Raw genomic sequence first — 25,239 nt, 5'->3', positions numbered from 1 at the left:
GGGCTCCCCTCGAGCCCCGTCCAGCTCACCAATGAGCTCTCCCCATGAAAGGGCTAAGAAGAAACTGAGCGAGGTCCTCTGAATTTGACACAATGTTAATCTATAACTTGGTCCTTTCATTCGCTCCACAGAATAGAAATAACACCGAACACCCAAATTGTCATACATTTAGCTCACTATTATCCATCACCTGCAAGGGCTCTTTTCAGCTGGTGCTTGTGCAGAAAAGGGATGCCTGCAGTTTTTTAATGCAAAGAGAATAGCGGAGTGGGAGTTTGTTCTGAATTAAGTGCTGTATTATGTAAATATTTAATGTCCCATGGTGAACCACATTTAAAAAAATCCTGAAGAACTTGATTGACCAGATTAAAGTGGCAGGGGGAGAAAAAAATCACTCCACACAGAACTGAAAGGAACAGAAACTGTAAAAGAAAAAAACACACCCCACAACTGGTGGCAGTCACTACAAACCCTGGCTTTTCAGTTATTTCAAAAAAAGAATAGTAACTAATGGTTTAGATGGAAAGTATTTAATGTAAATGCTAAATGAGGGCGTTGTTCTTATTCAGTCTTCTTACAATATTTTGAAAGTGAGCCGCAATTTCAACCACATGAGGCATGAAATCAATTAAAGAACGTTTATGCCTCAGCACACTTGTAACTACACTGTTTAAAGTTGTCAATTTACGCTTTAATACATTTTTGTTAATTTCCCAAGCTGGATGTGTAATAACTAAAGATATGAACACACAGCATAAGCTTGTCTCTCTAAACCATTTAGTCTTCCTAGATTTTCCTGATAACGGTTTGAATTTTACCCCTGTACTAACATGACATGCAAATTTAACTAATATATCTACTACTGCAGACAAAACAACTAGCCTCTGGCCTTTTCATGACCCCCTTCTGATTAAATAGTATTATGCACTTTTAACAGTTTCATTACTGTACAAAGACTGTAGTGGAGCAAATACAGTAGGACATTTATATCAATAAGGTTTAGAAGTGACAGTTTTATAAAGGAGAAACATAGTTGGACATAGTATTGCTGTAGGTGCAGACAAGGGGTACAATCATAGTTCCTGATCCACACGTGGGCGATACTCCATCTACAGAATAGGGAGGAGGGCAGCTTCCTCTACAGCACCATTTCTACTATTAACTTGGATTCTGCGGAGTAGGGACCAATCCGTGAGCCCTGGAATGAAATCCTGGCATTACTGATGTTAATGGGAGTTTTGTAATTGACTTGAGTGAGGCCAAGATTTCACCCCTGAACATCACAAGGGGAGCAGGCACATTGTTCTCTCCTCCAGCTGTGCAGTGCTCGGCACTGAAAGAAGGCACAGCTATACCTATCATAGCAAGCAGAAATGTATTTCAGTTGTTCATATAATTCTCCAAGAAAATGCCAATATATCTATCCTGGAGTGAAGCAGAATCACATGGAAATGACAGATGCTTGGGTTAAAGCATAAAGGGTGAACCCGATGAAGGATTCTGCAGGAAAATATTTGTTTTACATAGGGCTTGTCTACACGGAGAAGCAGTGCACACTACAAGGATGTGATTTCTAACACACCCATAAGATTGCACATTAATGGATCTATACAGACCCTGCCAGTGCACACTAAAGGTTCAATAGCAAACTTTAACATAATACTGTTTTAAACAGGGAACCTTTAGTGCACACCAACAGGGTCTACATGAACCAATTAATGAGCAACATGTCAGTGTGCTTTAGAAATCACCAACGGCAGGGTACATTACCCTGTTATTTAGACAAGCCCATATATAAACTGGCAGACAAAAACTATATTTAGTGACATTTATGTTTGCAGGAGGACACAACCCACCCACACAAATCTTTAAAAGCACAACCATAAGAAGTTGGGAGAACAGACTCCTTTCTGCCTTCATATGGCTTACAACACTGTCAATAAAACACTCCAGTGTGCCATTTCCATTTCCAACAGATGCCCAAAAGCAACATGAACCTCAGCGCCATCAAACTTGCACTCTAATGCCAAACCTTAAGATTGACCTCATATGTTTATATATTAGTTCTATCAACAGATCAGCACACTGATTGTCACACAGACCATTCAGTGGGGCAAGTTCTTTCAATTCTACCCTGCTGAATGCTGAATTTGCATAGCAAACCTGTCAGAATACGACTGCAGGTACAAGTGATCTCAGGGACATTACCATAGGAACTGTTTCTCATTTTAGGTCCATTAAATGCTTGTGGGTCAAGAATCTGTTTAATAGTACATCTATACTATAGACCAACACTTCACAGTTGTTACAAAGGACGATGCCAAAGACACATACTGAAGCAATGACTACAGCACAGAAAATGAAGTTCTGTTTTTCATTATTTTAGGCTACAAAGCTCAACAATTGCATTGAGCCTCCCACAATTCTTCTCTTCTGACTCTTGCACTCCCAATACAAAAACAACAAACACAAACCCTCTGTGCTTCCTATTTCTGTTCACACACTATTAAATTCATGTCTTGTTAAAATACACACCTGCAGAGTCTTTATAGTCTTAATGTCTTCTACACTGTTTAGAAAATGTTTTTTCTTATATCAAGTACAGCATGCTTAGTTTCTCTAGCGTACACTTAACTATTTCATAGTGGAATGGATAACCCTTTTCCTGACCTGCTCCTGCTAGGCCAGACTTGTCTAATGGTGCTTCTCCCCTGCCCCCACCATTGAATACAGAGTAAGTCATCTCACACTGCCAAATCCAAACCACCAAAGAAAATTCTTTCAGCTGTCTGTGCAAAAAGGAAAAATGGGAAATCAGTGCAAGGCCAGTTACATTTGCTATTGGCAAATGCTCTTACACACAGCTCAGTGGTTAGTTCTTGTTTTTTAAATGCAGTATTAGAAACCTCAGGGTTGGAGTTAGTTACCCTCTGGGGTTTGGCACATCTCTAGTTGCAAATCAGACCATTTGAATCCACAGCATCCAAGACATCATTTTCTATGAAATTACAAGCCTGGGTGCCAAGAAATGCTAGGATGAAGTGGTTTAAAGGATATGGTTAGATGTACTTTAACAAGAATGGTGTCCTTTAAAAAAAAATCATTTTATTTTGTCATTAACATACCTGACCTTTCCATGCATGTATTTTTAACAAACCTTATTCATAACCTGTATCTGTTACTTTTAAAAGATCCATTGATGTTTCATCAACCTCTTATCATCAGTGTATATATTCTGTTCAAAGTCCAAAAATGGTCACCACACATTATAAAATCTACTTGATACTGAAATAAGGCTGTCATTTTTCCATATAATGGGTTTCCCGTACTTTATTTCTCCATGCCACTGACGTTGGGGGATCTGTCCTTTTCCAAAACAAGCTATCACACATCGGGTAATTGTGTTATCAATGGGTCCTTCCTCAAGTCAGTAATCTCTAAAGTAATAGAGCCGGTATGTGTTCTGTGGGTAACCTAACTTCAGTTGTCTTGAAAGTTCTATTTGTTATTTTCCTCCAAAATACTATTGCCTTAAGGCATTCCCACCATAATTCGGGAAGGTCCCCATTCTTCCACATCCTTTTCAGCACTTATGACTAAAGCTGAGCAAATAATGGGGTTTTTTGGTTCAAGAACCAAACCAAAAAATCCAAAAGAAAATCCAGTTTGATTCAAACCAAATCAAAACCAGAGTCAACCAAAAAAAATTTTTTTGATTTGGTTGTTTTTCACTCTTTGTGGCTTTTTAAAAATAGGCTAAATTTGAAATAAAAATACTGGTTTGATTAAAAAAGTTGAAACATTTAGTTTCAACTCCCTCTCTCCTCCCAACCAAAACTATTAGGCAAATTCAATCCAAATTTGGCCAATAGTTTCTGGCTCTGAAAAATGCATTTTTTGATGGAAAACCATTTGTAAATGTAACAGGGCGGCTTGCCTCTTAAAACGCTGGCAGGTCTGTGGCTAGCCAACTCTGATTACCAGTGAGGCACTACTGGGAGAGATCAAGTGATTTCCCTATAAAGAGAAGCAGGAGGAAGTTCAGGAGATGAGAGGCTTCTACAAGGAAAGACCCTGACATCAGGAGAGTTTGGAGTCCAGTGAGTGGGAGGCTCCTGGGGGAAACTCTGCTTGGCTTTGCACCGGGAGGCCAGAGCCAGAAGGCTGAGCTCCAGCTAGGAAGAGCTCGGAAGGCTGGCTGAGAGAACAGAGTGGGGCAGAAGAAGAGCTCCGGTTATGATATAAGATGCCAGAGCTATATATGAACATTAGTGTTCTTGTTTTGTGGTTATTTTGGGACCCTGAGGATTGTTTTGAACTGTTACTGTTATTAAACCAGTCCCAGGCAAGAGTGGAAGCCTAATGCAGTTCTAAAGGGGCTGTGAAGGAGGGAGAACAGAGGCAGGGTGCTGCAGAGTAACCTTTGGGCACAAGAGAGCACTCAAGAGGCAGCAGCTCAGTTACAGTCAAATTTTGCCCAGCTCTATTAATGACTCTTTTAAATACATTTTATATGAAGTAAGGTACCATTCATAAAGTATTTATAATATTTTTTCTTAATGATTACACAACTAGATGAGTCCTTCCTCCAGCTATTTCCCCAATCATAGAATTGGAGGATGGGAGGGGACCTTGAGAGGTCATCTTGTCCAGTCTCCTGCACTCATGGCAGGACTAAGTGTTATCTAGACCAACCCTGACAGGTGTTTGTCCAACCTGTTCTTAAAAATCCCCAATGATGGAGATTCCACAACCTCCCTAGGCAATTTATTCCAGTGCTTAACCACCCTGACAGTTAGGAAGTTTTTCCTAATGTCCAATCTAAACCACCCTTGCTGCAACCCAAGCCCATTGCTTCTTGTCCTGGCCTCAGAGGTTAAGGAGAACATTTTTTCTCCCTCCTCCTTGTATCAACATTTTATGTACTTGAAAACTGTTATCATGTCCCCTCTCAGTCTTCTCTTCTCCAGACTAAACAATCTTCCCTCGTAGGTCATGTTTTCTAGACCTTTAATCATTGTTGTTGCATCTTTCCTGAAATGTGATGCCCATAACTGGACATAATACTCCAGGGTGATTTCTTATTTCAGATCCTTTCCCCATTTTTCTATAAAGGTATTCTTATATTCTAGATATCTCAGTAACAATTCGCTATACCTGTGTTTCTTAACCTTTTGAGGTTGGTGACCCCTTATTCAAAGTGAAAAAATTTCACAGCCTTTATATTTACTATAAAAGATACTAAAGAGTATCACTGATAGGCCTGTATAATTTGTCTATGTTTTTGCAAGATGTTGACAGACTACTTGACCTTCAGAGGCAAGGGGGTTCAGGGAGTGAGTTTTTCTTTGTTTCAGATTGTACTAAAATTTCCAACACCTTGCAACCCCCTTGACTGCCTTTTGTGACCCCTTCTGGTTCACGACCCACTGGTATAGAAATACTATTATACTATGTGGAGATCAGGTCCTTTGAGGTGGCCTCTTCGGAGTTAGGGATTTTATCCTTGTTAACGGTCTTCTGAAATCTGGACTTTCTACATGGGTTTTGATATAATGCCTTAGTTGCAAAACAGCCAGTGCTAGTGTATTAATACACAGCATGAGTTCTTTGATGTTAATTTCCATAATTGAATCATTATGGAATATCTGGCCAATGGTTATATAGCTTTTTGTCTCAGACATGATATTGTATTCAACAGAGCTGGTTGTCTTTAACTGCCTATTATGGTAAGTTTTCTTTATGAATCAGAGCTGAGAAAAGCTTGCTTATTTTACTTCAGTTCTGTTTTAGCCAATTAGGTGCTTGGGGCAATTAGTGAAACTGGAAAAAATGTTGTGAATAATAATGACAGAAAAAAACTCTACTACCTCTGGCATATTCAGCAGCAAATTCTGAGAAAAATTTTATCTTAAAAAAACCCCTTGTGGAATGTGTTAAAATAGTTAAACCTTTAAGGAAGCCATTGTGATATACATATTTAATAAATATCACAGGCACATAAGAAAACATAAAATAATTGCTGGTAAACTTATCAAATAACACAAGTTAGTTGAATAAATAAATTGAGATATCCTATCTCCTAGAAGTGGAAGAGACCTTGAAAGGTCATTGAATCCAGCCCCCTACCTTCACTAGCAGGACCAACTACTGATTATTGCCCCAGATCCCTAAGTGGCCACCTCAAGGACTGAACTCACAACTCTTGGTTTAGCAGGCCAATGCTCAAACCACTGAGCTATCCCTCCCCCACAATGGTAAATGACAGATCAGTTCTAAAGAGTGATCTGGATTGCATGCTAAACGACTCATTTGAACAGCATGCAGTTCAATACTGCTGAATGCAAAGTTATTCAGTGGAGTCGCATGATAGGCGCATTTAACTTACACGATTTTAATTATACACACTCGGCAAAACAAAACAAATTGAAAAACAACAATACTGTACCTGTAGTGCGGGCGATTCCGCCTGCCATTCCACTCAATGAGCATTTGACTATACGTGATTTTCGCCTTACGCGCTGACTTCACAACCTAACCCTCGCGTACAATGCGACTCCCCTGCATACATCGGACCCAATAAAGTATTTTCACTTGCAAGATCAGGGAGTGTATTTTGGAGAGCCAGGACTTGAGGGGTTATGGTGGATAACCAGCTGATCATGAGCTCCAATATGGAGCGTGACAGTGGCTAAAAGAACAAATGCTATTCTTGGATATTTAAGAAGATGTTATTTTAAGCATATACAGCATTAGTAAGACCATTACTGGAATGCAATATTCAGTTTTGGTGCCTTTACTTCAAAAAGGATGTCAACAAATAGGAGAAAGTTCAGAAAAAAGCTACAAGAATGATTTTGAGTTCTGGAACATGTCTCTAAGAGTGGGAAAAACTAAAGAAACTTGATCTATTGAATTTTTCCAAGAGATAGTTAAGAAGTGACTCATCATTGTCTGTAAGTGTACATGAAGAGATGGTATTTATAGAGGGCTCTGATCTGGCAAACAGTCAAATAACAGGATTAAATTATTGGAAGCTGAAGCTAGATGAAGTCAGACTGGAAATGTGGTGAAAATGTTTAACAATGAGGGTTACAATTGGAATAATTTATCTAGAGAAATGGTGGATTTTCCATCACTTAAAGTCTTTAAATTAAGGCTAGATGTAGAAGTTGCCTGGTGAAATTCTATGGCACATGTTATTCAGGTGACCGGACTAGATGATTATAATGGTCCCTTTCTGGCCTTAACATCTATGAAGATACGTGAACGGTGTTTGTATTTCAATTGATTTTTACAGAATACAAATTCTTTAGTGCGCTGATCGGTACCAAGGGTTTAAAAAGGGTGCAGAACTGCCAAAATTCTTCCCACTCTTTCACTTATTTAAGTTGAAGAATCTTAAAGAATCACACTCAACATTTTACTATCTCTCAGTAGTGTTTTCCCAGAGGGCCAACACTCCATGAAACTAGAACTATCCAGCATCTAAATACTGGCATATATATAAGTGACTAATATTAAAACACTACCAAGATCAGACAAGCATTCCAAATCTATCATAGACTCACTGGACAATCTCATCCAAACATTAAATGCATAACATAAAGCCTTGTATTAACTGGGTTAACTATTTCATGGCTACTAACCCCTCCTATCCATCCTAAAGTTTTATCCTGCTGTCCCTCTCCATAATATCTAAGGGCCTTCCATGAGACATAGGCTGGGAATAGTGAGGTCCTTAATGGATTTCATAGAATATACTCTGTTTAAGGTAGGGATTATTTTTTGTTTGGCAATTTTTGAATTTGTTTAGCTTGTTGATTTTCTTTGTTTTTATTTTTTTGTACATAGAGGGGTGCTGGTGGTGTTAACGTCAGAGAGGGAATGTCATTCTGCTAGAAAGGTGGAAAGTCTTTGTCATTCAGAAAGAAGGTCTTGTAAATTCCTAATGTTTGCCAGACTCTTGATTCCTTTTTGTTTCTTAAATGTTCTGATATCATCCAGAGACTGTAAATTACAATTACTGCAAAGCAGTAGTTATGCTGTAGTTACATATGTATATTCCCACTTACATGTATTTTAGAAGATTTGTGGAAAAAATAATAAAGACTATTTAAAAAAAAATAGCGAGGTAGCATTCGTGTGAGGGAGTTCAGGCATGATCACATTCTATTCTATTTTGTTGCTGGGATGCTGTGTAGTAAGTGAAAGTAAAATAGGGACAGAGTAAGATGGTAGAAGGAAGAGGGGAAGAAGAGATGCATGTAAACTAAAGGGTAAGATGAGTAGAAGGATAAGCAGGCAGAGAACATGAGTAATAATTAACAATTGGATGGCTATTACAGGGATGTTCATTGTTCTGTGTTTGTACAGAGCCTAGCACAGTGGAGTCCCAGTCGATGACTATGGCTCTTAGGTGCTATAATCTACATAAGCTGATAAAAAAACCAAAATAAGCAAGAAATGCAGCCATGTTATCTTTGACATGTTATCTTTGTCAGTGGTACATGCCAGTGGAAGAGATTGGATATCATCTTATCCTGGATTCATAAAAGGGAGAGTGAGTAGATTTCTATATGTTAAGTTTTAACAAATAAATAGGATTCCTGTTTACTAATATTCAAAAGCTAATGAGTAGTTCTAATGTCAATTACACAATGTTGATATTTTCAAAACATTGGGATTGAAATTCTGTATTTGTAGAAAACAGCAAAAATGAAGGCACGAACACTGTTTGATCCTCACGATGTCACAGTTGTCTGTAAACACTAACTGTTGTGAAGTGCCACTAGAACTAAAGCACGTTACTAGCTTCCTGGGGTTTATTATGTGTTCAGTACAAAAATGCACAGATTTTGGCCCTGATCCAAAGTTCATTGAAATCATTGGGAATTTTTCCACTGATGTCAATGGACATTGAATCAGGCCCTTGGGAGTATTTGCATAATACTAAAGGGAAGAATGCAAAACTAGTTTTCCACTTGGAAAGTTTGTAATCACTTCATGACTTTTCCTTTCCATCCTGTCCCTCAGAGAACAACTCAATTGTTTTCTGTTCAGGATTGTATATCAGCTCTGGATCTGGGCTGGGTTCAGCTCCCAAAGCCAGCTAGCATGGGTTATGTACTTGCAGGATACGCCAGTTTGGAACAACAAGGATATTTTGGAAATTTAACTACCAAGTGAGTAGGGGTGATCTCCTAAATTGTTACACAGAGAAATTCCATCACAGAGTTTTGCTGAGACTGTTATTCAGCCTTGTGAAGTGCATGTTGTTAATACATGAATATTCAGGTTACATGTCTAAGGCCTTGGCTACACTTACAAATTTGCAGCGCTGCAGCAGGGTGTGAAAACACACCCTCTGCAGCGCTGCAAATTGCGGCGCTACAAAGCGCCAGTGTAGTCAAAGCCCCAGCGCTGGGAGCCGCGCTCCCAGCGCTGTCCGTTATTCCCCACAGGGAGGTGGAGTACGGACAGCGCTGGGAGAGCTTTCTCCCAGCGCTGGCGCTTTGACTACACTTAGCGCTTCAAAGCGCTGCCGCGGCAGCGCTTTGAAGTGTAAGTGTAGCCAAGCCCTGAGGTTTTTTACAGTAACTGTAGAGCTATGTATGGAGAGGATGTTTACCATGAAATATAACTGCTAGTCAGAGAAGTCAGCAGTTCACATGTTTGCCTCCAGCCTTATCATGCAAGTGTGCACATGCGTTTACCAAAAAAGCAGCACCTGCTCTATATTAGTATTAAACGAGCCTTCTCTTGACATTTGTAGTCATGCAATACTCCCATTGAGTGAGTAGGAGTTTTGGCTGAGTAAGGACTGCATGGTCTAGTCCTCTGGTTGGGCTTGTAGCAAGTTGGAAGGATATTTTTCCAGTGCATGGACATCTCTATATTTTAGAGGCAGGAGCTAAAATTCCCAAAACAATTTTTTTTCTAGAAACCACCTTAAATGATTTACTATGGACAGCTCTGCAAAATGTTGTGTTCTTTTGCTAGTGCCAGACCACATGTTGCATCAAAATTGGTTTGTATATATGTGTGGGGATTTCCTAAATTTCTCAGTGTTCTCCCTAGAGGAATTAACGTTAAAGGCAATTTTCACAGATGGAAGAGCCATTCAGCAAAGCGTCCTTGTCACTTGCATGGGGCAGTTTGCTGCAGTATCAGGCAGTTCGTTTTCTTCTTTTTGCTCTGTTCTAGGTGTACTTGTGTGTGATTGGGAATAAATAGGTCTTCTTCATGACAGTGCCTTTTACTAGTCACTCATTAGCCCCTCTCTCTCCTCCCTACTGATCTCTTTTCTGAATTTTAGTTTGGGTATTCTTTCTCTGCAGATATACTCAATTCACTGTTCAGCCTGTCTTGCCTGCCTCAATCTCATTAACTCCCAAATCTACCATAACAACCTTAAGCTTGTCCTAGCCAAAACTGATATCCAATCGATAAGGTAAGCATTATTGGCCCAAACTCCAACATCTCTTCTCCTGCCAACTCAAATCAAACACTTGTCCCCTCTTCGAGAACCTAGGTGCATTATTTGAACCTGAACACTAGCCTCTCATCTGTCTGGTCTTGAAAATGTGCTGCTATAACCACTGAAACATCTTTTGCAGGATGCTACTTTGCATTGTTCATGTGATGTTAACTACAGGTGAACAAATCCATATCTTTTTCTGCTCATGCCTGCCAGGTACTTTTTTTTTTTAATATTTCATATTTGATCCAGTTGTTTGTCTTAAATTTTTCCTAGCTCTTAAGCCACTGTTTCTAGTTAGTTCTCCCTACCCCATCCTGAACAATTCTTCCCATTCGTCCTTAATGGTGTTGCCTAAGTTCATCACAAATCTTCAGCAGCTTCCTGCCCATTTCTGAATCCAGCACATTTCTCTCCTCGTCTTCAAGATCCCCTGTAGATCCTAACTTTTTCTTATGTGTTGTTCAGCATCCAGCACAGTGGAGCTCCTCGCATAACTGACCATCTGGGTGCTACTGCAGTACAAATACAGAAGAATAATTACTGTGATTCCTCACCTCATTACTTTTGCTTTTAATTCTGTTCTCCCAAGAGGATGCACTAATTATTTTCTCATACTACTCAAAGCTTCCCATTTCCCACCCATTCTCATTCTTCTTCTCTTGCTATTCAAAATCTCACTATATTCTACGTAAGTAAGTAAAGTTAGAGCACCATAAATTGTTTTCTAAATAGTTTACTTACATAAAATATTGTGTACACACTATGATGTTCTGTAATGCACTCCAATACTTGGGCCTGAATGATAGTATAGAAAGATAAATCATATATACATGTGCCAGATTCTCCAATCAGCAAAGGAATTTGTCAATTGTCAGGAGATTTCCTGACCTACCAAAATATAACTTACTTTCTGCTATAGTTTACTGCAAATCACATAGTTGTGGAAGATTTCAAATTGGTCTACTCTGCACTAGGTGCTAGTATTGGACTCAGTGACCTAATAATGCATCTGGTCTTTTAACAAAGTCAACATCATTTTCAATTTTATTTTCATACGGAGATATTTTCCCTTTGTGGTTTACATGTGGGATATGAATCCCTACAGTACAAACCATTGTCTGTTCTGCGCCACTCCTGTCACTTCTGTTATTCTTCAGTTTGTTTCTCTGTTTAGTAATCTAACTAAAAATCAATTAAGGTACATCTCAGTCAGCCCTCATCTTGAAGCACACTACAGGCTGAATGTCTGTTGCAGAATAATTGGAGATGGATCATGAGGGTAATTTGGTTTGCTGTTCAGCCAAAACATATTAGGCTGAGCATATGCATAGAAGGGTTAATATGCAGCTTGCTCTGCTCTGCTATTTATTGCTGTACTAGGCTCATGCTGCAATACTAAATGAAGCGACTGGCTGGCACAAAGCAATGACAACCACCAAAAAAAAATCAAATAGAAGAAAAATCCTTTTTTCACTGAAGCTACAGGAATTGCTTTCATATTTAATAATACTTTTTATACTGCAGCTTTGGTACTCTTTGAGTATTTTGGAGAGCAAGACTCTAGAGATAATGCAGGAACCATTCAGTATGACAACAACAGTTCTGTTGCTGTTTCCACAGGCAGTTTTTCTCCTAACTTTGTCAAAACACTGAGAGGAACTTGTTGACAAACTTAATCTGAAAAACACAAATTCTTAGGTTAGTTTTAGATTTGATTTACATATTTTGCATGTATCTGGGATCTTTCATGTGAGACTCTCTCAGGTGGGTAAGTATTATCTCTGGTCTGCAGATGGGGAAACTAAGGAACAGAGATGAAGGGCCTCACCCAGTGCCACATAGTAAGTGGCAGAGGTGATTTAGAACTAGTGAGTTTCTGGTCCCCACTTCCATGTTCACTGCCTCTCTAGCATATGAAGACAGACAGAAGTTGGATTTTTTTTTTAACATATTTGTATTAAGTGGAATTTCTTGCACGTTCACAGACAAATATGGTAGGAATTCAGAAATTTTGGATTGCAGTTTTTATTTATTATTGTACTAGAACAAAAGGCTTCTGGATGCCATGGCTATTATCATCCAAAAACATAGGATCAGATCCTCAGCTGGTGTAAATCAATGTATTGCCATGGAAATTAATGGAACCACATCACTTTACACCCGCAGAAGATCTAGTCCATTATGTCTATAGTCTGTAAGAGAGATACTCTGACAGAATTCAGTCCAGTATTAAATACAGAAGAGAGAGCTCTGGCGAGTTGCTGTTGGTACAGAAACTAGTATATACTGTAATCCTAATGGACATAACATTCTCCAGTCATTTTACTATCGGTAGTATACATGTTCCAGTGAAAAGTCATTCTCTGTTGGGCCAGTCTTCTCCCTGCTTTGCTCATTGCTTCTTCCCCATCCCCGCTCTCCCACCTCTTGTTCGGCTGCCAAATTAAGGCACTTAAGCCTGGCAAGGCGAATGAGCAATCTGCTTTCTCAGGACAGGTATGCCAATAGCATGGGCCAGATCAGCCTCAGGGGATCTTGTGTGTGGTGGAAACTGAATTATTTTCATTATCCAAAGGTACTGGGCCAATCTCACCTCCACCTTCCTCCAAAATAGGCTCTGTCTATGATCTGGGATCCTAGCTACATCCTCATGGTTACTGCAAAGTGCTTCCCTGTGTCATCAAACTGAGGTCCTTTTTCTCTTCAAAAACAGGCCAGTTTATGGGTAAAGTTTTCTATATATTTATGCACACTAAAATAGCTCAATATTGTCTTTCACATGAAAGGAGGAAAGATTATTTTCAGACTAACTGTGGAAGACAACCCATTTCTACATGCATCACTTGTGCTGACAAATTTGTGTTTTCTGTCTCGCCATTATCTGGAGAAGTCCCAGACCTTGCACTTGAAACGTGCAGAACAAAAGCAGATCATAAACCTAAACACTGCAATTCACACGTAAGCCAGGTACCTCTCTTCATTCATTCCAGTAAAATCTCAGGCCAGCATTTTCAAACGTCGTATCTAAATGTAAGCGCCTCAGCTCCATCCTCAGGGCAGGCATCTCTTTGGCCTCAGCTCTTCACACAGTTCAGAGCAAAACCGAGCCGTCAGGGAGTTTAGCTTTCAACGTGAGCGGAAAGAGCACGCTGGGACAGAAACTTCGCCAGGTATGCAGCAGGGCTGGCAAACGGAGATTTTCAATACGCGAAAGCAAAAAACCCCACGTGCCATTGAAGCCCCCTCTCCCCCCGTACAATCCTCGCCCCTCCTCTTCCTCCCCAGGAGGAGACTCGAAACCACTCTCTTAAAATTAATCGCAAGGGGCGCTTCCTCCCTTCCTGAGGTGTGGGGTCAGGACTCTCACACCCGCTCCAACACGACCCCCTCCACGTGTCTGGACTTAGCTCCAGGACTCCCCCGTCTATTTCTAGGGTGCCGGCCACTCATCTCGCTCCCGCCCGGCCGTGATCCAACTCTTACTTACCAACCTCCCCATCCTCTTCTTCCTCCTCGTCCTCCTCTTCCACTTCCAGCAGCACGTCCTGGTTCTCCGCTGTCATCCTCCCGAAAGTTTTGTCCCCACTTCGTACCGACTCGGCCTCGCACACAAGTTCGGTCCGTTCCCTGGAGCGGGGGCTCGCGCGAAGCCGCCCTGGCAGGACCGAAAGCCGAGCCCAGCCCGGCAGCTGCGCTGAGCTCCGCCCGCTAAGTCCCAGCCGCGCAGCAGCGAGCTCCGGCTGGGCGGGGCAGGAAAAGGGAGGACGCCTGGGGAGGCCAGATTCGTACAGAGCCAAGGGCGGGCAGGGCTGCAACCCCCCACCCTCCTAGCGAGCGTTGCTCAAGGGGGGAGAGTCTCTCGTTGCCCTGAGAGACAGGACAGCAGAAGGGAAAGGAGTGACTAGGCAACCCTCCCCTTTCCGAGCAACGCCCGGACAGCCAGAGGCTGACACCTTCTCCCTCCCCACCCCTGCCAAAGCAGAGCCACCTCCCAGCTGCCAGAGCACTGACTCCGACTGCCGCAGGGCACGTGGTTTCCCTGTCTAGCAGCCCAGGGTTATGCCACCGCTGGCGGAGGGGCAAGGGAAGGTCTCCCACTGAAACTCTGGTGGGCCCATTGCCACCCTGAGTCCTGCCCTTTCCTGTGTTCTGAGCCCAGACAGAGGCAGAAGAGGAGTTAACCAGTGCCGGTACAGCATCAGCTCCTACGGCATCAGCCAGTTCTTCCTTCCTGGGTTGGATGTTTATGAGATTGTTTTCAAAGTGGTAGCCAGGGCAACGGCCATGGCGTGTTTAAAGTTTAAGGCCCTGCTTTGAAAAAGTAAGAGCAAAGGTGGCCAATTTCTAACTAGTAGCAAATTGCGACCTGCATAGCCAGAAAACAAAAGTGTGTGTAACAAACATGGCCACATACATGCCTACCCTTCAGCCATTGCCACTGTACTGAAGACTGGATTTTAAAGACTGTGGCCTATGCTGAAATTGGTCAGATTCCCATTAGGTCTGACTATTCCTTATTTCTATGGGAGTAGCACACAGAGGTCCAAGTCAGAATCTGGGTCCTCTTAGCTAGGCGCTATATCACTGAAGACAAGGTTCCCACCCCCAAAAAAGATTATGGGGCTTGTCTTCACTGCACTGTTAGCTCAAGCCAGAACTGAAGTTTGCTCCTAACCCAACTCCTGTCCACACACACAAATCTCTGGCTTCAATAGTGCTTTAAACTTGAGCTAACTGGCCACCGTGTCAGGGTATGTGTGCTGAAGCTCCACTGCCACTGATGCCGAAGCTACTACATGCTGTGGGGGTGCAAAAAATCAAGTTACAGCAGCTCATCTGCTAATCCAGTTACTCTGGGTATGGCTGCTTTGAAGTGTGGTCACTCTAAGGACTTGACTACACAGACAGTACGTGGCGAGTGAGGGTGTGAATCTACAGCACACTAGTTTGCCATGTTGACCCTGCTACCACACACTAATAGTTCTGCAGTACACCTACTCTTAGTGCGGTAGCACTATTAACAGCCTATTAACAGCCAGTTAGTGCATGGCTGTGGCTTCATACTCTGGCTAGTTGTGCACTAAGGGTATGTCTACACTATGAGATTACTCCGATTTTACAGAATTCGATTTTTGGAAACAGATTGTATAAAGTCGAGTGCATGCGGCCACACTAAGCACATTAATTCGGCGGTGTGCGTCCATAGTACTGAGGCTAGCATTGACTTCCAAAGTGTTGCACTGTGGGTAGCTATCCCGTAGCTATCCCATAGTTCCCACAGTCTCCCCCGCCCATTGGAATTCTGGGTTGAGATCCCAATGCCTGATGGGGTAAAAAACATTGTTGCGGGTGGTTCTGGGTACATGTCATCAGGCCCCCCCTCTCCCTCCCTTCCTCCCTCCGTGAAAGCAATGGCAGACAACCGTTTTGTGCCTTTTTTCCTGGGTGAACTGTGCAGATGCCATACCACGGCAAGCATGGAGCCCGCTCAGCTCAACGCAGCAGTCATGAACGTTGTAAACACCTTGCGCATTATCGTGCAGTTTATGCTGAACCATAACCTGCAAAACCAGGCGAGGAGGAGGCGGCAGCGCGGTGACGAGAGTGATGAGGACATGGACACAGAATTCTCTCAAATCGCGGGCCCCGGCGCTTTGGCGATCATGGTGTTAATGGGGCAGGTTCTAGCCATGGAACGCCGACATAGGCAGCAGGTTATATACACCTGCGGTGCCCGGGCTCCAGGAATATTCAGGGCCGGGTGCCCTGCTCCAGCAATATTTGGAGCTGGGTCTCTCCCCTGGCCCTGCCTGGATCGGCCCTGACCCCCACGGGTCTCCCCCCCGCTGCGCCGCGTCCCTGCCAGGAGCAGGTCCCAGCCCCCGCCTGCCACCCCGCATGTCCCTGCCTGACAAAAAGCAGCCGCGCCTCTCCCCTGCCTGCTGGAGCTGTCAGAGATGGGCTCGGCAGAACGGCTGTCTGCTGCCCCAGGGTCCTAGTGCCTGCCCACCACTAATAGCAAGGCAGGCTGACCTTACTCTGTCCTTCCGCCCTCGTCCTGAGCCTCCCCAACGCCCCAAACCCTCATCCCCAGCCAGAGCCCTCATCCCCCCGCACCCTAATCCTCATCTCCAACCAGAGCCCTCATCCCCCCGCACCCTAATCCTCAGCCCCAGCCCTGAGCGCCCCCGCATCATGAACCCCTCATCCCCCTGCACCCTAATCCTCAGCCCCAGCCAGAGCCCTCATCCCCCCGCACCCTAAACCTCAGCCCCAGCCCTGAGCCCCCCCGCAGCATGAACCCCTCATCCTCAGCCCCAACCCTCATCCCCCCGCACCCTAATCCTCAGCCCCAGCCCTGAGCCCCCCCGCAGCATGAACCCCTCATCCTCAGCCCCAACCCTCATCCCTCTGCACCCTAATCCTCTGCCCCAGCCCTGAGCCCCCTCCTGCATCATGAATCCCTCATCCTCAGCCCCACAGCCCTCACCCCTGTACTCCCTCCTATCCCCAAACTCCCTCCCCAGAAGGTGCACCCCCTCCCCCTTCCCACACACCCCTTCCCAACCCCAAACTCCGTCCCAAAGCCTGCACCCTTCACCCCCTCCTGCACACCCACCCCCTGCCCCAGCCCAGAGCCTGCACCCAGCACCCAAACTCCATCCCAAAGCCTGCACCCTGCACCTCTCCTGCACCCTAATCCCCAGCCCAGGATCTGCACCCCAGACCTCCCCCGTCGAGCCCCCTCCCAGAGCCTTAGGCAGGTGGGGGCGGAGTTGGGGGGCAGGTTCTGGGCACCATCAAAATTTCTACAAACTTGCCACCCATGAATGCCGATTCTGGGCCCAGGAAACAAGCACAGACTGGTGGAACTGCATTCTGTTGCAGGTGTGGGATGATTTCCAGTGGCTGCAAAATTTTCGTATGCATAGGGCCACTTTCGTGGAAATTTGTGACTTCTTTTCCCCTGCCCTGAACCGCAAGAATACCAAGATGAGAGCCCTCATAGTTCACAAGCGAGTGGCGATAGCCCTGTGGAAACTTGCAACGCCAGACAGCTACTGGACAGTTGAGAATCAATTTGGAGTGGGCAAATCTACTGTGGGGGCTGCTGTGATGCAAGTAGCCAAAGCAATCACTGAGCTGCTGCTACCAAAGATAGTGACTCTGGGACATGTGCAGGTCATATTGGATGGCTTTGCTGCAATGGGATTCCCTAACTGTGGTGGGGCGATAGATGGAACCCATATCCCTATCTTGGCACCAGAGCACCAGGGCAGCCAGTACATAAACCGCAAGGGGTACTTTTCCATGGTGCTGCAAGCACTGGTAGATCACAAGGGACGTTTCACCAACATCCACGTGGGATGGCCAGGGAGGGTTCATGACGCTCGCGTATTCAGAAGCACTACTCTGTTTAAACGGCTGCAGCAAGGGAATTACTTCCCAGACCAGAAATTAACAGTTGGGGATGTTGAAATGCCTGTCGTTATCCTGGGGGACCCAGCCTACCTCTTGAAGCCATACACAGGCAGCCTGGACAGTGGTCAGGATCTGTTCAATTACAGGCTGAGCAAATGCAGAATGGTGGTGGAATGTGCATTTGGCCGTTTAAAGGCGCGCTGGCGCACATTACTGACTCGCTCAGACCTCAGCCAAACCAATGTCCCCTATGTTATTGCTGCTTGCTGTATTCTCCACAATCTCTGTGAGAGTAAGGATGAGACCTTTATGGCGGGGTGGGAGGCTGAGGCAAATCACCTGTCCACTGATTATGCGCAGCCAGACACCAGAGAGATTAGAAGAGCACACCTGGAAGCGGTGCGCATCAGAGAAGCTTTGAAAACAAGCTTCATCAATGGCCAGGGTACAGTGTGACTGCTGTGTTTGTTGATGAACACCCACCCCCCTTGATTGACTCATTCCCTGTAAGCAACTCACCCTCCCCCTTCGAGTACAGCTTACTTATGCAAATAAAGGTACTATATTTAAAAAATCATGATTTATTTATTAATTCATTATAAAAAGAGGGAGAGAAGTAAGGGTGTGGTTTGGGAGGAGGATAGGAGGGATGGAGAAGGGCAGTAAAAAAATTTCACAGTAATGACAGCCTTCTGGTTGGGCTGTCCACGGGGGTGGAGTGGGCGGGTGCACGGAGCCTCCCCCCACGCGTTCTTACACGTCTGGGTGAGGAGGATGTGGAACATGGTGAGGGTTGAGGGTGGTTATACAGGGGCTGCAGCGGCACTCTGTGATCCTGCTGCCGTTCCTGAAGCTCCACCAGACGCCGGAGCATGTCAGTTTGATCACGCAGCAGCCCCAGAGTTGCATCCCGCCACCGCTGATTTTCCTGCCGGTCTTCCTGCCGCCACCTCTCATCTCGGGTGTCTCTCCTGTCCTCACGTTCACTGGCCTCTTTCCTGTAATTTGATACCACGTCCTTCCACTCATTCAGATGAGCTCTTTCCTTGCGTGTAACAGGGTATACCAGGCCCTCTGAGACCCCCTGCTGGAGGTCTCCTGGTCCTACCTCATCCCAGAAAAGAAGCAGTGAAGATAGGTCCCCCAGGCTGGCCTAGAGAGGCTGCAGGGAAGCAGCCAATCAGAGTGCACCAGGCCCAGTTAAAAGTTGCTGCAGGACTGAGCAGCTCAGTGGCTGGTTGGGACCAAAAGTGTGAAGGACTAAAAGACTGTAGAACACCACAGGTAAAGAGATGGGTGAAGCCCTGCTTAAGCAGCGATGGGGCTGGGAAGATATCCAGGTGCAGAGGCCTGGGAGAGAGAATGCTGATTAAAAAGGGGGTGGAGGCTGTTAAAAGCTCTCCAGGCAAAGAGGCCTGAGTGAAGACCCTGTGAAATCAGGACAGAGACTGAGAAACTCTCCAGGCAAGGAGACCTGGGGGATGCCCTGCTCAAACTGGGAACAGACAGAGACCCAGGAAGAAGAAGGGGCTCTGAGGTAAGTGGCCCAGGGAATAGTAGCAGCAACCATTACAGGAAGCAGCATGTGGCTACTATTTATAGGGTGCCTGGGTTTGGACCTGGTTTCCCCCCTCAGCCATTGAGGAAGTGGCCTAAGCCCAGAGAAGGGGACAAGTTTCATTTAGAAGCCCAAGCACAGGGCTGTAGGATGGGACTGAAGACCCTCCAAGAGGGCCAACCATTTGTTGAACTTTGTTACCCCATGGTAGGGGACTGAAGTTAAGGAGTGACCTGGCTGCAGAGTTGAGACACCACAGAACTGCTAAAGGTCAAGAGTCTCCAGGGAGAAAGCTCTGGTGGCACAGCTCTATAACAGGGCAGAGACAGACTTAAAGCTAGCCCAGAAGGGGCTGAGAACTGAGCCTAGAGGCAGGCAGAAAATACAGATAAGGGCACAATTATAGTCCTTGTTGGCCCTTTGCACCTGGCCAACAGAAGGTGCTCACATGAGGTGAGTGTCCCCTGTCACAGACTCCCAAAGGGAATGATGGATGGAATAGCTGCCCCCCCTCCCACTATTTTGTCTACTGGTTAGGCCTAATATCTGACACAGCAAACTTGGTTAATTAATTTCCACTTCAACATCTTCTGTTTTTACCAAGCATGAGTTTAACATAGTGCTAGATCATATCAATAGACTCTTTTGTTTAGACTAATTCAGTCTTTCTGTCTCCTTTTTGTATTTTTCCTATCAATATTTATTATAGGTCGGTGCTCTCAATTTCATTGCACCTTGACCCATTTCTGACAACGAAGTTACTACAGTACAGACCCGTTTACGCGCGGATGTCGGGAGTCAAGCTGTCACGACCACATGTTAACAGACCACAGGTTAAGCGGGCCATGCCGAAATATTTTAAGGTATCTATATATACATGTATAATTATCTAGGATTACATATGTATTCACAGGATCTCAAATACTGCAAGGCTATCTGTTAACAGCGCTTTGCAAGAATATAAATTCAAATGTGTAATCTAATAAAGCAGCAAAGAATCCTGTGGCACCTTATAGACTAACAGACGTTTTGCAGCATGAGCTTTCGTGGGTGAATACCCACTTCTTCGGATGCAAGCAGTGGAAATGTCCAGGGGCAGGTGTGTATATATAAGCAAGCAAGAAGCAAGCTAGAGATAACGAGGTTAGATAAATCAGGGAGGATGAGGCCCTGTTCCAGCGGCTACCCCTCTGATACTAATCTAATAAAAAGATTATTACTACACAGGGGTGAAAGTAACTCAGGACATTTACCGATACGGAGCGGGGGCAGCTCTGCCCCCTGGAAGGGGTGGGGCCTGGAGTGAAAGGGGTGGGGCTAGGGGTCAGCATCCCCCAGCCAGCCCTTTCAGGCCGCCTGATCCACGCCGCCGGGGTTCCTGTGGCGATTTAAAGGGCCCAGGGCTCCGGATGCTGCAGCTGCGGAGCGGCGTCTGGAGTCCTGGACCCTTTTAAATAGCTGGCCCTGGGGCAGCTGCTCCCTTTACCCCCTTCCTGTTGGCAGCCGAGGGAGGGCAAAAGGGGCAGGGATCTTAAAGCACTGCAGGGTCCCTTGCTGTGGCAGCGCTTTAACGTTGCTGCGCCCCCTCCCCCGTTGGTGGCCCAGTGCTGCCGCAGCAAAGGACCATCCTTAAAGCGCTGCCCTTTTTGCCTCCTCTGTTGGCGGCTCTGCTGGTAGGGTCCCTATTGGCAGGGCTGCTGATCGGGGGGAGAGTGGAGGGAGAAAGGGGCAGCAACAGCAACATTACAGCGCTGCCATGGCACCGCTTTAAGGACAGTCCTTTGCTGTGGCAGTGCTTTGAGGATCCTTAAAGTGCTGCCGCAACAAAGGACCGTCCTTAAAGTGCTGCCATGGCAGCATTTTAACTTTGCTGCTCCTTCCCCCCTGTCGGCGGTAAAGACGTAGAACATGTTTCCGCTCCGCACTTCCTGTCGATTTCTATGTCAGTGATTAATAAGCAAATCTGTAGCGCTACATAGCAAGTTCCTGTACCGCGTGCTAACAAGTCTCGTGTGTTAAGTAGGTAGCACTGGGAGGCATGGCGTTACCGTGCGTTAAGCGGATTCATGCGTAAATGGATCTGTACCCCAGGAGGTGGGCCGGAGCCGGAGTCAGAGCCCTGCCGCTCCGGGTGGGTCGAGAGAGGACTACAGCCTGAGCCCCGCTGTCCCGGGTGAGGGTGGAGCTCAGGCTTCAGCCCTGGGTCCCAGCAAGTCTGATGCTGGCCTGGTGACCCCATTAAAATGAGGTTGTGACCCACAGTTTGAGAATTGCTGTTATAGGTTATTATGACATCTTATGAACTTACACATACATTTCCCAATTAATCTCACAATTAGAGCAAATTTGTAGGCCCAGTGATTACAACAGAGGAATACTGGGCCATGGGGAGGACAGAAAGGAGTGAAAGCTGAAAGAGATCTGGCTGAGTGATGGTGGGGATGGAGAAGGGGAAAGGGCTGCACTTAAGGCATAAGAGCTAGTGGTAGTGAGGATGAAGGGAAACAGGTTAGCGGAGATGGATATTGTGGGTTGGGTCAAAGCAACCTGGTGGCAAGAGTGGCAAGAAGGAGACCACTTTGAACCAGAACCTTCTTTTCTGCATCTGAGTATGAAGTTTCTCAGAGTACAGCCTGTTGCAGCTTACATTCATCCTTTGCTTTGCAGAGCAGATAGGACAGTCTGCCCATGATATTATGATGCTTAAGATGCTTGTAGTCTGCTAGCCTTTCTGGTAAACTTTTAATTTGAGCAACCTGGCAAAAACAGAGGCCATTTGTGTCAGAGGCCTCTTCTGCTCCCTCAGAGGATATGAGTACATTGCATCTGTGAGCAGCCTCCCAGCCCAGGTCCACAAACCTGTTAGCTGGGTTCATGCTAGCACGCTAAAAATAGCTGTGTAGATATTGAATTGAGGTTGCTGCTTGGGCTATCAAGCTAAGGAGGCAAGAGGGGAGGTGGCTTGAGTCACAATGTCAAAACATTTCTCTAATGTATCCCTTTCTGTAAAAACAGAATCTTTAAGCTTCACTCAGTCATTAAGTCCTGTACATTCAGTTTCACACATTACATTTGAATTACACTTATATTAAAGACAATGGGAGAGTGTAACTTAAATCCTACAAGATTCTTTGAAAATGTACGGGTATTTATTTCTTAATTTTTACACCTGTGGGTGCAAATATTTCTATAGATACTCTTAGCAATGAATCAAAATCCCAGCAGGCTGGTTATGTTACTTTTGTGAAATAGTTATTAAAAAGCAAACCAAGAGGGGCCGGGGGAAATAAAGCAACAGCACCACCCAGCTGCAATCCCTTTGTCAAATAGATAACAACAGGAAATCTGTTAAATCAAATCTGGTTTTGTAAACCTTGGGCCAACATACAAAAGTCAGATACTGTGATGAGGATGAAGTGTTTAAAAATATCCTTTTCCTAACTCTGAGCAGGACTGCTTTCAATTTTCTTTTTTGTAATTCAAGCAAAACAAATCTGTTAACGTTCCTGGCAAAAGAAGAAGCAATGCAATGGAACTAGGTAGAACCAGTGGAAGAATGTCGGGCTATTGCTGATGTGAGTAAGAGGTTGCAGGACAAGGCCCATTTCTCCACTCCACCCCTCCGCCCCCGCAAAAGATTACATGGTTACATTTTTCTTTTTCTTTTTGCAAACTCTGCCATGTGAGTCCAGTGTGGGAAAGGTCATATGAACACTGGAGCATTTATTTATCAGATACTTTATTTAGAGCTGCAAAATGATTTGTTCTAATTCCCTGATCGCAGCTGCTCAAATGCTTTTTAAATCCCATGTTTGGACTGAAATTATTGATGTTTGATTTCTGCTTAAAAATTTAAGCAAAATCCTTTCAGACAGTTTCAAGAAGAGAGCGGAAAATGCACTTTTCCCCATTTAAAAAAACAAAACAAACATGAGTTTGCAACAGCCAAGGTTTGAAAAATGCTGTCCCAGAAATCTTATCTGAGGAGTAGCAGTATATCTGTCTAGGTACTTAGATGGCCCTTATCACTACTGTAACTGAACACCTCACGTTACTCCTGTGAGGTAAGGAAATATTATCCCCATTTTAGAGATGGGTGTACTGAAGCCAGGATAAATTAAGTGTAAACTTGGCAGGATTAGGGTTTTTGGCAAATGCTGGTAAAAGTCAATTTCACCATACACGCACAAACCAATGAAACACTATTTCTACTGATTATCAAAATTTACAGATAGGCAAGTTAAGAAAAATACTGCTTGAGAGCTTAGTTTGATTTAAGAATATTTACTTTGTATACTTCAACATGTGATGTTGACAAATTTTGTGTGTTAATGGTTATAAAGCTTCAACTTTTTTAATCTCAATGTCTTTTGCAATTAATTGTCTGATCCTCCATAATTTTCTGCAATTGTTAAAATTTAAATGGATTAAAAAAATCTTAAACCCCATAACTTTTTGCCATTTTGAAAATTTAAATAAAAATAAACATTGACATTGTAAAAAAAAAAAATTATACAAAAATAAAACTGAATTCCGCCAAGCCTAATTAAGTGACATGCGTAGGTCACACAGGAAGTCTGTAGCTGAGTTAGGCATTGCACCCATGTCTCCTGAGGCCAAGTCCCATGCTCTGGCCACTACCCCATTCTTCTCCATCATAGCCCTCATTTGGAGGAAATTAGCTCTGATTTGACAAAGCTATGACTATCTGAAAACCGCATGCTAGCCATTTAATATAAACTCAGTGGGAGTGAAATTCACGCTGGCACAGAAGGCCTTTCTAACCACTGAAGCCCTACATTGGGACTCTGCACCAAGGTGACTACTGCATACATTTTGTTATACAAATTGGAATAGTGAAGGCATTATATTGGTGTCCGTTAGCATCTGTAGGTCCTACAGAAAACTATAGGCCAAATATCTCGACTTTACAAGGGTTACCGCCCTTGTGTTGGCAGACTGGTACAACATGACTTTGGAGCAGCATGTGATGATTCCCCAAATAATATCCTATTAGTTTTACTACCAGACTGTTCATTAACTCATGTCCATTGCCTGCATCCCTGTAACTAATTTTCAGTTAATTGTTGTACAGTGCACCTTCAAAGAATACAGTAATACTTAATGTACCATGATTGTCATAAAAACCTTGATTATTATTGCAGCAGGATTTTCAGTATTTGTGGTATTCCACATCCTAAATTCATGAATGCTACAAATACCATGGGAAAGCATCTGTAATTGGCCATAGCTAAAGGATACCAATCTAGATCAACACTTGGTCTGCTCTAGTGAGGCAGTTCTTGAGATAAACTGGTAAGGTTGCAAAGGGCTCAGATAATGTTTATGAAGCCATATCAATACTTACATAGTTGGAAGTCTGAACATGTTACATATGCCACAGTTGAAATCCTGACTCCACTGAAGTCAAAGTAGCTTTTGCTGTTGACTTCATAGGACCTGGATTTCCACAAGGTATTAATGGTTGACAACACTTCTAAGCTAGGAGATAAGCAAGAAGCCATCAGTGGGACAGATTCTACTCTCAGAACCAGCTCCCATTTTCTTCACTGGACTTTAGATCAGACCCTTAGTTACAGCAGTGTAAATTGGGTGAAGCTCCACTAAAACCAATGGATTTAATTGGGATTTACACTGGTATAAATGAGATCAGAATTTTGTCCAAAATATTTAGATTCTCCTCACTTGTCCCTGTAGGACTTTCACAGGTCATCTTCTGTCCCACCCACCCAGACATTCACATCCTGGACGTGGT

At 44.2% G+C, this 25,239-nt stretch overlaps 1 protein-coding gene across 1 annotated transcript in view; it reads right to left on the bottom strand.

The window, feature by feature from the left end:
* The window catches only part of ANO6 (anoctamin 6), a 108,046-nt gene extending 93,776 nt beyond the window's left edge, over positions 1–14,270 (bottom strand). Inside the window, exon 1 of the mRNA XM_044986778.1 lies at positions 13,971–14,270. Within this exon, the coding sequence (XP_044842713.1) occupies positions 13,971–14,046 (76 nt within the window). The 5' untranslated portion in view covers positions 14,047–14,270. The remainder of the gene's footprint in view (positions 1–13,970) is intronic.
* Between the last annotated feature and the right edge of the window lie 10,969 nt (positions 14,271–25,239).

Source organism: Mauremys mutica, chromosome 1, assembly GCF_020497125.1.
Source record: "Mauremys mutica isolate MM-2020 ecotype Southern chromosome 1, ASM2049712v1, whole genome shotgun sequence".
Classification (NCBI taxonomy): Eukaryota; Metazoa; Chordata; order Testudines; family Geoemydidae; genus Mauremys; species Mauremys mutica.
This window is presented reverse-complemented; position numbering and strand designations above follow the sequence as displayed.